This window comes from Chiloscyllium plagiosum, chromosome 26, assembly GCF_004010195.1.
Source record: "Chiloscyllium plagiosum isolate BGI_BamShark_2017 chromosome 26, ASM401019v2, whole genome shotgun sequence".
Taxonomy (NCBI): Eukaryota; Metazoa; Chordata; class Chondrichthyes; order Orectolobiformes; family Hemiscylliidae; genus Chiloscyllium; species Chiloscyllium plagiosum.
The window spans coordinates 38,541,575-38,555,174 of NC_057735.1; the positions used below are offsets into that span (position 1 = coordinate 38,541,575).

The 13,600-nt window shown below is 39.0% G+C and overlaps 1 protein-coding gene across 12 annotated transcripts in view; it reads right to left on the reverse strand.

Moving 5' to 3' along the window:
• Window positions 1–13,600, reverse strand: part of LOC122563265 (ankyrin repeat and SAM domain-containing protein 1A-like) — a 355,050-nt gene that overhangs the window by 95,215 nt on the left and 246,235 nt on the right. For all 12 annotated transcript variants that reach the window (XR_006315548.1, XM_043716916.1, XM_043716914.1 and 9 more), the window contains one exon: window positions 11,271–11,377. Coding sequence is in view for 11 of the 12 variants with exons in the window: in XM_043716916.1 (XP_043572851.1) it covers window positions 11,271–11,377 (107 nt within the window). In the remaining variant the exon portion in view is untranslated. The remainder of the gene's footprint in view (window positions 1–11,270; window positions 11,378–13,600) is intronic.

Consider the following 13,600-nt stretch of genomic DNA (forward strand, 5'->3'; position numbering starts at 1 on the left):
AGAGCATTCCATACATCCACCACTCTCTGGGCAAAGATGTTTCTCCTCAACTCTGTTCTAAGTGGCCTATCCTTTATTTTTAAACTGTGTCCTCTGGTTTGGGACTCACCCATCAGCAGAAACATGCTTCCTGCCTCCAGAGTGTCCAATCTTTAATAATCTTATAAGTCTCAATCAGATCCACTCTCAGCCTTCTAAACTCAAGCGTATACAAGCCCAGTCGCTCCAATCTTTCAGCGTAAGATAGTCCCGCCATTCCAGGAACTGACTTCGTGAACCTATGCTGCACTCCCTCAATAGCCAGAATGTCTTTCCTCAAATTTGAAGACCAAAACTGTGCACAACATTCCAGGTGCGGTCTCACCAGGGCCCTGTACAGCTGCAGAAGGACCTCTTTGCTTCTATACTCAATCCCTCTTGTAATGAAGGCCAGCATGCTATTAGCTTTCTTCAATGCCTGCTGTACCTGCATGCCTGCTTTCATTAACTGATGTACAAGATCACCTAGATCTCGTTGTACTGTCCCTTTACCTAACTTGACTCCATTAAAGTAGTAATCTGCCTTCCTGTTCTTGCCACCAAAGTGGATAATCACACATTTATCTACATTAATCTGCATCCGCCATGCATCCGTCCACTCACCTAGCTTGTCCAGGTCACCCTGTATTCTCCTAACAGGCAGCACGGTGGCACAGTGGTTAGCAATGCTGCCTCACAGCGCCAGAGACCCGGGTTCAATTCCCACCTCAGGCGACTCTGTGTGGAGTTTGCACATTCTCTGCGTGGGTTTCCTCTGGGTGTTCCGATTTTCTCCCACAATCCAAAAATGTGCAGGTTAGGTGAATTGGCCATGCTAAATTGCCCATAGTGTTGGGTGAAGGGGTAAATGTAGGGGAATGGGTCTGGGTGGGTTGCGGGTCGGTGTGGACTTGTTGGGCTGAAGGGCCTGTTTCCACACTAAGTAATCTAATCCTCTTCTCATTTCACTCTGACCCAGCTTTGTGTCATCAGCAAATTTGTTAATATTACTTTTAATACCTTCATCTATATCATTAATGTACATTGTAGATAGCTGCGGTTCCAGCACTGATCCCTGCGGCACACCATTGGTCACCGCCTGCAATTCTGAAAGGGAGCCGTTTATCACTACTCTTTGTTTCCTATCAGCCAACCAATTTTCAATCCATGTCAATATTTTGCCCCTAATACCATGTGCCCTAATTTTGCTCACTAACCTGCTATGTGGGACTTTATCAAAGGCTTTCTGAAAGTCCAGGTATACTACATCCACTGGATCTCCCTTGTCCATCTTCAAAGTTACATCCTCAAAAAATTCCAGAACATTAGTGAAGCATGATTTCCCCTTCATAAATTCATGCTGACTCTGACCTATCCTCTTATTGCTATCCAGATGTGTTGTAATTTCATCCTTTATAATTGACTCCTGCACTTTTCCCACCACTGAGGTCAGACTAACTGGTCTATAATTCTCTGTTGTCTCTCTCCTGTCTTTCTTAAAATGTGGGACAACATTAGCCACCCTCAAATCCGCAGGAACTGATCCTGAATCTATAGAACATTGGAAAATGATCACCAATGCATCCACGATTTCTAGAGGTTACATTTGCCACTCTTCAATCTATAGGAATATCTCCAAACCATTGATGCATCCAACGTTTTCAGGGCCACTTCCTTTAGCACTCTGGGATTATAGATTATCAGGTCCTGCTGAAGAGTCTAATTTAGACACCATTAATTTTCCCAGCACCATTTTCTTACTAAAACTGATTTCCTTAGTTACCTTAAATTTCTGGGGCAGGTTACTTAGTTCTGTCTTCACTAAAGAGAGCACAAAGTATGTTCAACTCTTCTGTCATTTCTTTGAACCCCATCATAATTTCCTCAGCTTTTGAGTGAAGAGACATACATTTGTATTAATCCTTTTCCTCTTCACATACTTGTAGAAGTGTTATGGTCAGTTTCTATGCTCCCTGTAATTTTGCTCTCATACTTTATTTTCCTCAATGATCAAATGCTTTGCCCTGGTTTGCTAAATTTTAAAATACGCTCAATTCGTAGACTTGTTGTTTTTCCTGGCAATTTCAGAATGCCTCGTCTTCGGATCAAATAACATCCCCAAGTTCTTTTGTAAGCCAAGGATGAGCCACATTTCCTCTTTTTCTGTATCAGACAGGAATGAATAATTGTTGTGATTCATCTACACGTTCTTTAAATGTGAACCACTGCCTTCTCCTCATCAACCTCTAACAAGGTTTCCCAATCCATCCTTGCCAATTTATGCCACATACTCTTAGTTCCAATGTTTAGATTCAAAACACTCTTTTCAGATTAAACTACTTCACTTCCCATCTTATATTAGTTCAAGTTTTATGATAGCTACTCCCCCAATGGACCCTGCGCAAGAAAAGTGTTAATTAATTCTCTCTCATTGCACACTACCTTGTCTAGCATAACTGGTTCTCTGCTTGTTTTCTCATTGTATTGATCTAAAATGACTGTCACGTACATACTCCAGAAAATCCTCCTCCACAATACCACTGCTATTTTGGTTTGTCCAATTTATATGTAAATTAACATCACTCATAAGTTGTACTCTTATCACATGTATCTCTGATTTCTTGTTTAATGCCTTTCCTTTTATATCTACTCATGTTTGGGGGCCAACAGACATCCCCAGCAATGGTTTCTGCCACTTGATGTTTCTCATCTCCACACATACAGATTCCACATGATTATTTTCTGATCTAACATCCTTCTGCACTACTGCATCAATTTTCTCCTTTCCATTTTTGTCCGCCTTTCCTAAGTAATCAGTACCCCTGGAAATTCATTTCCAATCCTTGGTAACCCGTGCAGCCATGTCTCTGTAGTCGCAACCATATCATATCCTCAAGTGTTAAAGAAAGCTGGATGCAGGACATTGGCTATCACCTCTCAAAATTCGATAAACGCTGTAATGGTCCCTGAAGATCTGAAGGTGACAACTATAACTACTATGGAGAGAGAAAATAGGGAACTGGTGATCCATTAGCCTAACATCAGTTGCAGTTAAAATGCTGGATTCTATATTAAGGGATGTGACAGGAATTTAGGAAAATAATTACAGGTTTGGAGGGCAGCATGGGTTATAAAAGAAAATCACAACTTTTTTGAGGATGTTAACTCGTAGAATATGTAGAGAGGAGCCAGGAAATGCGGTATATTTAGCTTTTCAGAAAGCCTTCAATAAGATCCCAAACAAAATAGAGCACTTTGTATTTACTGACATGGATTAAAAACTGGTTAACAGGCTGAACTCAGAGTATAAATAAATGGATTATTCTCAGGTTGGCAACTTGTGAGGATGTAGCAAAGACACTGCTGGCAGATTTGAAAAGGCCAAGCAAGTGAGAAAAAAAAATTGTCAGATGAAGAAATGTGTAGTTATCCAATTTAGTACAAAAGTATTTTTTAAATGGTAAGAGGCTGAGGTGTGTTGAACTTCAAAAGTGTTATAAAGATGTGGGTGAACTATATCTTTTAAGAGTTAAAAGCTGGCAGTAACAGCACCAAGTGTTCTCAATAAGACACAATGTAACATGTGCTCCAGCTACTGGAGTAGCTGGTTGCCTGGAAACATCAAAAAACATATTTGAATTAGGCCAATCGGTTTAAATTATTCCTCCCAAAAAATACCAACTTCCCATCCAGTTTGAATTGAGTATATTGACAATCTTAAAAGCCAATGACACAATCCGATGGTCTGGGGTATAAGACCAGGGGAAAAAAATTAAACAGTTGGAAGGAGAACTGCCAAGCCACGGGGGTAAAAGACTGCCTGAAAAATAGCTCTCTTAAAAGTACCTTTTTCCAATCAGTAACCTGTGAAACAGATTCCTTAAGAAGAAAAGACAACACAGGAAGATCCAAATGTAAGAACCAAAAGCTGCCTAGTTTTGAGATAAGAAGTGTGGTTTTGTAAATCTTAATTGAGAGTTTTAGCAGACTAGTATTATCGAAGGGAAGGTAAAAGATAGGTTCGAGTAAGGACTTGTAAATGGTTGTTAGTTAATTATTCTCTGTTATACTTTAAGAAATAAAGTTGTTGACTTTTACTTTAAATAGTTCTTGGTCAGTTGAATTTTTACAGATTACTGCACAGGATAAATCTTTTCTGTTTTGCTGGTTTTAAATTAAACAGGAGAGTTTACCCCGTGTTGTAACAAAAGGGTCATGGGCCATTGTTTGTGAGTCACAAAGTTAACATGCAGGTACAGCTAGCAATTAAGGAGGCAAATTGTATGTTAGCCTTTATTATATAAGGATTCAAATATGGAAATGAAGATTTCTCACTGCAATTATATAGAACCTTGGTGAGATCATGCTGTGTGCAGTTTTTGTCTCCTTACCTATATATATCCTTACAAATACATACTTGCCATAGAGGGAATCCAATAGGTTCTAATCCCCAGGAAGGAGAAATTTTCTTATGAACAGAAGTGAAATAGACTGGGCCTATACTTGGCTGGCATTTGGAAGAATGAGAGGTGATTCCATCCAAATATTGAAAATTCTTAGAGATTAGACATAGGAAGAACGTTTCCTCTGGCCAGGATCTAGAACCAGGCAACGAAATTTCAAAATAGAGGCAGGCAATTCAGGAATGAAATTAGGCTTAATTACTTCACTCAGAAGTGAGTGAAATCTTTAGAATTCTCTGCTCCAGAAAGTAATGGAGGCAATCACTGAGTATGTTCAAGACAGAGGTTGATAATTTCTTATACATTAAAAATATCAAGGTATTCAAAATCAAGTCAACAACCTCACATCAAGGATAATGCAGGAAAATGACATTGAATGTGGTGAGCTACAATCTCATTGAATGTTGGACTGGGCTTGAATGACTTACTCTTATGTTAGCATATCCAAGTTTTGAAACAAAAAAATGTAATGAGGTTTTTCTCAACTCTGTCTAACCCTTCTACCAATTACTTCAAAAAAATCCCCTGCTTATTGGTCTCTCCAAGAACAGAAATGGGTCTTTCCATTATACATCGGGCCCTAAAATTATCAATACACCAATTAAAACTCTTCAGGTTTTCCACATTGCCAGGAATGGAAAATCTGAACAATGTCCTCATTAATTTCTTCTGAAAAACACATATAATAGTGAATGTTTGATGATATTCTTTCCCAATGACAATGGTAATAGCATTCAGCATTACACCTGTTAAGATCCAATTCATGTTCACTCACCAGGACTGGCTGAATAATTTGCATGACATACATTCTGCTTCCATCTATCTGGTGATTTACTATGCGACTGTCTCACTCTCTCATACATATATACACACATTGGAAAAAAATTAGAAATATGATCTTTTTGTGTTGTTTTCTTTTACAGCTCTGGTTAGATTACTTATGCAATTTTTTAAAGCGATCATATTTCAATTATGCAAAGTCAGGTTTAGAATGTAAATTATGTATTTTAATCTGCTCACAAATTTCTAAGCATGAACAAAAGTCACAATGGATTAAAAACATTGTGGTCTTGTTCTGGGTTAGAAGTTTGAGTCTGAGTTACATACTATGAATCCGAAATTCTTATCCAATTTAACTCTTGACTGGATGCTTTCCCAATGGTCAGACTGACAAACCTCCCTCAATAAATAAAACTCATCAGTATACCAGCTGATCATTCAACTTATTGTTGTTTGTGGAGTGCAGCTGAGTGTGCAAAATAGTTGCTATACTTGATTAAATGATGTGGAGGTGCTGGTGTTTGGACTGGGGCGGACAAAGTTAAAAATCACACAACACCAGGTTATAGTCCAACCGGTTTATTTGGAAGCACTAGCTTTCAGAGCACTGCTCCTTCATCAGATGGTTGTGGAGTCATAGCAGTTTAAAATAATTTATTATCTGACAAACACATAAAGGAAGAGTCTGTATTGTTTCTATGTTACAAATCAAATCCATAAACTGTGACCTTTAGTTTTTTTTAAATGGCTCTATGGTGGCACCAAAGAAAAACCACAGAATTCGCCACAAATATAGTCCTGTACTCAAAGTTTTGCTCTAGCCATTTTCAAATAGTGTAATATCCCGAATGGTCTTGACAGGTGGAGGTGGAAAGGACGTTTTCTCTGCTGAGTCAGTCCAGAACTAGGGCACAATGTTAAAATCAAGGGTCATCCTTGTAAGACACAGACGAGGAGAATTATTTTTTCCCCTGAGGGTTGTGCGACAGTTTATCAGTGTCTCAGAAGACAGCGATTCATAACGCTTTTAAAGCATAGGTAGATTGATTTCCTTACCTAACATGAATTCAAGGTCATTGCGGGTATATGAAAATGTGAATTCCAAATACAAACGGATCAACCATAATCTTACTGAATGATAGAACAGGGCCCGAGGGGTCAAATAGTCTACTTTTGCTCCAATTTTTTATGTTCATATGTCTAAATGCAAGTAAAAGTTTTGTTATATCTTACTATAGACAAATGTCTGGATAAACATCTATACCCCAGCAAGGTTCCTTTATATTCTACAAGCTGCCTTACTGAAAGTTCAAGCATGTGTTTTTTCCAACCATTCACTAGGGAAACCTTGGCCAGCTCAAACATCATCCTTTGCAACCTGAACGTGAAAAAATTTCAACAGTGCCACTTTCTATCAGCAGTTCACCTCTTATAAAGCAACAGCTTAAATTATGCATACCTGAACAAGTTCAATATTAGTTAAAAATATGCACAAAAATTACTGGGGTTGCCATTGGTGAGTCATGCCTTCGCATGCTGCAATGACTCCTAGGTTAAACTGCACCTAATGCTACGCATATTAATTTGACCTCTGTGACAGAACTTGAACAAAATTTAAACAAAGTTTTACAGATATTGAATCATAACTGGCAAGCTTATAACATATGAACTATATACTCTTCCATGTACACATCAATGCTGCAAGTCTTGGAACAACATTCATCATTAAAACACAAACTTGACAGAGCAGAAAGGTGTGGGAAGATGGATTGTGAATGAAAGTGACATTTAATCACTATTTATGAACTTGTAGTAGACTGAATGCACAAATAGGAGAAAGTGAGGACTGTAACTGCTGGAGATCAGAGTCGAGAGTTTGGTGCTGGAAAAGTGCAGCCAGTCGGACAGCATCAGAGGAGCAGGAGAATGGATGTTTCGGGCAAAAGCCCTTCACCCTGAAATGTCGATTCTCCTGTTCCTCGGATGTTGCCTGACAGGCTGCGCTTTTCCAACAGCACATCTTGACTCTGAATGCATAAATAGTTTATTTTGGAATTATAACCTGAAATGATTCAGCTACACTCTTATTTAGCATCACTCCAGAACGCATCAAAGCAAGACAAGCATTGGAGTAAATATTGTCATGGGATCAGAATAGAACCTAAGTTTACAAAAAGAACAAGCAGATATCCTCTTACCAAGATGGTAAACCATAAAATGTAATAATATGCATTTATATTGTATATTTGTCTTAATAAAAGTATGCTAAGATGATTTCTAAAGGCTTTATAACAAACTATAAAAACTCCAAGCCAAGAGGTAGGTTTAAAGGAGGCTCCTGGGAAAAAAATTAGAGATAGAGAATTCTAGAGATTACAGCCAAGGCAGCTGAAGGCACAAAAACCAATGACAGACTTAATTAAAATTAGAGATGTTCAAAAGCCTCAATTAAAGACACACAAATATCTTGGAGGGTATGATAACTGGAGGTGATAGAAATTTGATAACAAGAATGAGAATATTAAAGTTGCCGTTCTGAGGAAGGGTCACTAGACACCAAGCATTAACAGACTTCTCTCCACAGATGCTGCCAGACCTGCTGAGCTTTTCCACTATTTCTGTTTCTGATTTACAGTACCTGTTTCCACACTGTAAGTAATCTAATCTAATCTAATCTAATAACTGGAGGTGATAGAAATTTGATAACAAGAATGAGAATATTAAGTTGCCGTTCTGAGGAAAGGTCACTAGACATCAAGCATTAACAGACTTCTCTCCACAGATGCTGCCAGACCTGCTGAGCTTTTCCACTATTTCTGTTTCTGATTTACAGTATCTGCAGTTCTTTCGGCTTTTATTAAAATTAAGGCAATATTTAACCATGAATTAATATAGGGCAGTGAACACAAGGGTAATAGATGAATTTGATGAGAGTTGGGTCTAGCCAACAGAGCTTAGAACTCAATTTTATGTAGGGTATTTGGGGAAAGGCTGGCTAAATTGCATGAGAATAGTCAGGTCTGGATATAACAAAGGCATCAAGGAAGGTTTCAGCAGAAAAGCTCAGGCAGGAGTAGAAATTGGCAAAGTCATGGAAAGGGAAATATGTGCTTTTCGTGACCACACAGATATGTAGTTGACAGCTCATCTCAATGTCAAGTATGACCTTGAGGTTGCAAATAACTTCAGCATATTTGGGACGGCATAGTGGCTCAGTGGTTAGACTGCTGCCTCACAGTGCCAGGAACCCAGGTTCGATTCCAGCCTCAAGCGACTGTCTGTGTGGGTTTCCCCCGGGTGCTGTGGTTTCCTCCCACAATCCAAAGAAGTGCAGGGTTAGGTGAATTGGTAGTGCTAAGTTGTCCATAGTGCTCAGGGATGCATAGGATAGGTACATTAGTCAGGGGAATGGGTCTGAATGGGTTGCTCTTTGTACTGTCGGTGTGGACTTATTGGGCTGAAGGGCCTGTTTCCACCCTGTAGGGATTCTATGATTCATATTGTCAAGAAAAGGAACAAATGTGATCGTATGCAGGGTGTCAGCAGTAGACATGTAGAAATTATGTATTTTCAGATGATGTCATCAATGATTTCAGCATGTCAGATGAAAAATGGGTGCAGTCTAAGATAAAATGCTCAAGGGACACCAAAGGCAACTGTGTAGGAATGGGTTTTAACTTTGTGGCCCAATTCCTATGAGGTAGTATGTGAGTTACAGAAATGCTGCCAATGCTTGAGTACCCACATGCCCCTCTTACACTAGTATATTCAAGAAGAAGAAGAAAGGAATAATGTAGTATGAAGTAAATGCTTGCTGAGTTAAAATCGGAATGCCACTTATACATAAGCACAACTTTCATAAATTAAAGTTTGATGAAACAGATGATGTCACAGAAGCTTTAATAATTCAGTGCTGAATATTGTATTGCCGTGATATACATGCAGATCCAGGTTTATAGTCGATCTCACCAGACAAGTGCAAATAGCTTAGATGTAACACAGTAATGTACACCAAATTTGTTTAGATTTGTTTCAAATTCCAAATCATAATCTGTCACTTCATGAAAGACTAGGTTTAAATGTTAAAATTCAATCTAAGTTGTAACTTCCTTACTAAGTATTAGTAGTTTTATTGCCTTAAATTTCAAAGCCTAGTTTGTTGTTAGATTTAAAAATTCACTAAAAAAAAAAATGGCAGCAACATTTTCAACACCAATGGTAAAATGCAGACTTCCAACTCTTTCTTCTATTACATGGAGGAAAGCAACAGATTTGCTGACTCAAGAATTTCTTTTGTTTACAAAAAATGCTTGTGAATTTTTAAGCCACATTTATCTTTCGAATGTATGAAACAGTAGCTAAATATGTAACAGGAGGACCACTGAAGTGGCAGACAATTTAATGCCTATTGCTCACTGAAACTTGCAGCAAGAGGATTTGTCTGATCTGGAAAGGCAACTGAATTTACTCCCTTTACTCAGCTTAATCTTAAAAAAAAAACACCAGAAACTATTGATTTAGAGGTTAAACCTTTTACAGATTTCACTGAAAATGTATTTTTCTCGGAATGAAGAACATTTTACTTTCTGATCAACATCTCTCAATTTGGCTTAACTAGTGCAAAGATCAGATAAAGATAGTAATGGTTTTTCTTGACTTTCACAAAATGGGAATGTGAATGCTGCAATGCACAGCTTGATATTAGATATCAACTTATTTTTGTATAACCAATGTTGTAAAACAATCTCCTAATACCTCTCCCAGAAAGCCAAAATAAACCCTTTACTGTTGACTTATTAGTGCTGCTGCAACTGTTTAAGTTATTGTGCATCAAACAGAAAAACAATGAACTTTTTACAAAAAGTTTAGCCATCGCTAATTATTAATATGGAGAGAAAAATCAGTAGTGGTCTCTGCATACTTAAACAAAAATAGAAATTGCTGGAAAACCTCAGCAAGTCTGGCAGCATCTGTGGAGAGAAATCAAAGGTAACGTTTCCAATTGAGTGACCCTTCCTCAGAACTCTGATTTCTCTCCACAGATGCTGCCAGACCTGCTGAGCTTTTCCAGCAACGTCTGTTTTGTTTCTGATTTACAGCATTCCCAGTTCTTTCAGTTTTTATTTAGGATTTGATGTTTATTAGTCTAAAATCAGATCACCATCTTACAAACAAAACCTGAGATTTTGCCCTTTCTTCAGGATATGTTGTGTTTGAGAACTGGTGTGTTCCTAAGTAACTACCATGAAGTTTCTCCTTTGAAAGCTTAGATCCAGATATTTTTATAAAGGAAAACCTATGATCAGTTTAAAACAAAGAAAGCCTGGAACATACATTTGTGAAAGACTTACATCTCCATCTCAGAGTCATCTAAAATCCTGTATATAATGCATGGTGAGAAATAGTGACTGCAATTTTTTTTCAAATGATTGTGTTCTTGAGAGGAGGGAAGAGAACCATATTAGCAGAGCAGTGAGAGTGAAGTATGAATTTATTCTGAGGAAGAGTCGCTGGACCCGAAATGTTAACTGATTTCTCTCCACAGATGGTTGCAGACCTGCTGAGCTTTTCCAATTTTTGCTTTTGTTTGTGAAACATGAATGTACATGTGTTTAATCTCTCCAGACAATGGAGAAAGTTTAACTTTATAGAATAAATCTGGTTAACACCATCTTATTTTTAACCAAGCTCTCTTCACGAATCAATAGATGATCCATCATTATCAGAAAAAGCAAAGATACCTGGGGATGCTGGCAAAAAAGTTAATGACAACCACTTTATTGCTTCACCGTGACTTTTAAAATCTTGGTTTAATTACTTTTGAACGCAGTACAGAAGTACTACTGCAGTCTTCCAGGGGATAAGATTATGAACTAGAGAATCAATTTCAACCTTTATTTCCAAACCATTAATTGAATGCTTGACGGGAACGTATCACAAATATAAATTGAGCAAAAAAATAAAGATATATATTACAATTAACTAAAGAGCATAGATGGGCGCACTTACCATGAAGCGCACATCATCAAACCCACTCAGCACCAGTTTACTTTCATACTGTTGCATCCCAATCGATTCAAGCCACTGGCCGACACTCTGCTCCAGCATCCTTGAACCTGTTGAGAGATTGATCGGCAAACGCTTGAGCAAGGAAAAACCATTCAGGCGGTAACAGCGGCACTCCGAGGACGATATATGACACTGCCACATCATTATCCCTCACAATGTGTTGGGGCAACTAATCCAAGCAAAATGCCCTTAAATGTAGCTCCTCACAGGTGTTGATCCAAATTCAAGAAATATTTAAAAGCCTGAATTAATAATCAGACTTCAGGGATATCAATTTTTCCAACTTTGTATAGATCTTTGTAATCCAGAATGATAGCCATGCGGAAGGGTTGTCAAATAACCCAAAGTCTCTTATGTCCCCACTAGTTAACTTATTTGAATTAAATATACAGTATGCAGCATATGAGAGCTGCTGCTTCTGCACTCGAGCCAAGTAAAGCAGCTGCACTCGCTGCCTCTATTCCGATGTTAATAATACAGCAGGGAACTGAGCTTCCAATTCAGTCCTAATGATCAGCTCTTCATGCTGCAGCAGTGCTCATTGTCTGCCAGCTGAGCTCCTTGCTCGGTCCCTTCACACTATTATCACCCTATCCTCCCTCCTCCCCCTCTGAGCTCCTAGCACTGATTAGAATACACCATCAACCATTCAATAGCATGAACAGCTTAGGACTGTGTCAGGAGAAATGAGGCAACTTCAGAAGGAATGAAAAAAAGCTCAAACTCTGGTTGTTTATTGCTGCAAAGTGCATTTTTTTTAAACATAACTCTTAACTGCTGGGAACGTGAAGTGTGGACTTCAGCAAGAAACAAAGGGTTTTGCAAGAGAAAGTTAAAATCAAAATCTGTGTTGTTTCCTCTGAAATGTTTCCTTCCATCCCATTGCCTGATGTCCCGACCTGATTGATTTATGTGAATATAATTGCTTTCCACTAAGGAAGTGCAACAACTCAGGAATACAAATTAAAGTAAATGAATGCATGACTGCGATGAATTTGCTTATCTTTGCTAAACTGACAAAGGATGATATATTTGCAAAATCAGCTACAAAGCTCACTAAGTCAGATTTTTTTTGACTGGACTAGGACTTCAAATATAATGCAGTGGGATGCAGTAGAGGAGGAGGAGTGGGGGACAAGAGTGAGAGGAAAGGGACAGCTAGAGATGGTGAGCAAAAAAATAGGAGCAACACAGCAGATAGTGGAGGGATGAGGAGAGATAGGGATAAGAGAAATGATGGGGGGTGGGGTTAGAAAGGTGTTACGGGAGCAGAGGAAGAAAGGAGTGAGATGTGGGGAGCACAGGAGGCACTGAAGGGTGCAAACTGATGGAGAATAAGATGACAGGAAAGGAACTAGATGGCAGAGAAAGTGGGGCATGTGGTTCTGCAATGAAAAAGAAGAGGGGCTGAGAGATGTGGGACATAGGGATTCTTGTAGAGTTGGAGTTGAGTGGAGTGGGGAAGGAGTGGAAAGGATGTAGTAATGGATAGTGAGGGCAGGAGGGGTCAGAGGGTGGTTGGGAGAAGTGGGTAGCTCGGAGGCAGCATACAAGAATGGAGTGGTAGGAAAAAGGAAGGAGGAACGGTGCAAGGGTCGATTGGGTGGACAGTTTGGGAGGAAAGAATAAGGGAGGTTGTAGTTGAGAGGGAGCAAATTGATGGGAATGTTGTAGAGGAGGAAGAAGTCAGGAAGGGAAGGTCGGAAAAAGGGAGCTAGAGTGAGTGGTGGAAGGTTGGGTCAAAGAGAGGTGGTGATGGAAGCTCAGCCACAGAAGCAATGGGAGGGGAGCAGACAAAACCTCAGTGAATGACAGTAATGGAGCGTCCTGATAAAAGCTCAAGGTCAGCTGCAGCAACAGCTAAACTTCAACAGGAACCCCATTAGAATTCAAAATGGCGGAAAAAAGTGACCGCAGCACAAAATTAAGAGCTGAATGGTCGGTCCCTTCTTAATGCGTTTACAAGTTTTACTGTAGTAGACATACGAGCGGTAAGGTTAACACAGGGGCACATACAAACAAATTTTATTTACAAATTAAATGAATAAAATACCTAAATAATTAACTAAAATCTCATTAAGGATGTTAGCACAAGCAGTGGGTCGAAGCTATGTTATGTGGTAGTTCAAGGATAACATTTTGATGTGGGCAAACATAAACACAGCTATTCAAACACTTCTTACAGATAATAGCTTCGGCTCAGAGTTTAATGAACTAAAGGCACTGCAATGCATCGGGGAGGGGGGGGGGTGTGGGGGGAAGGAGCTTAT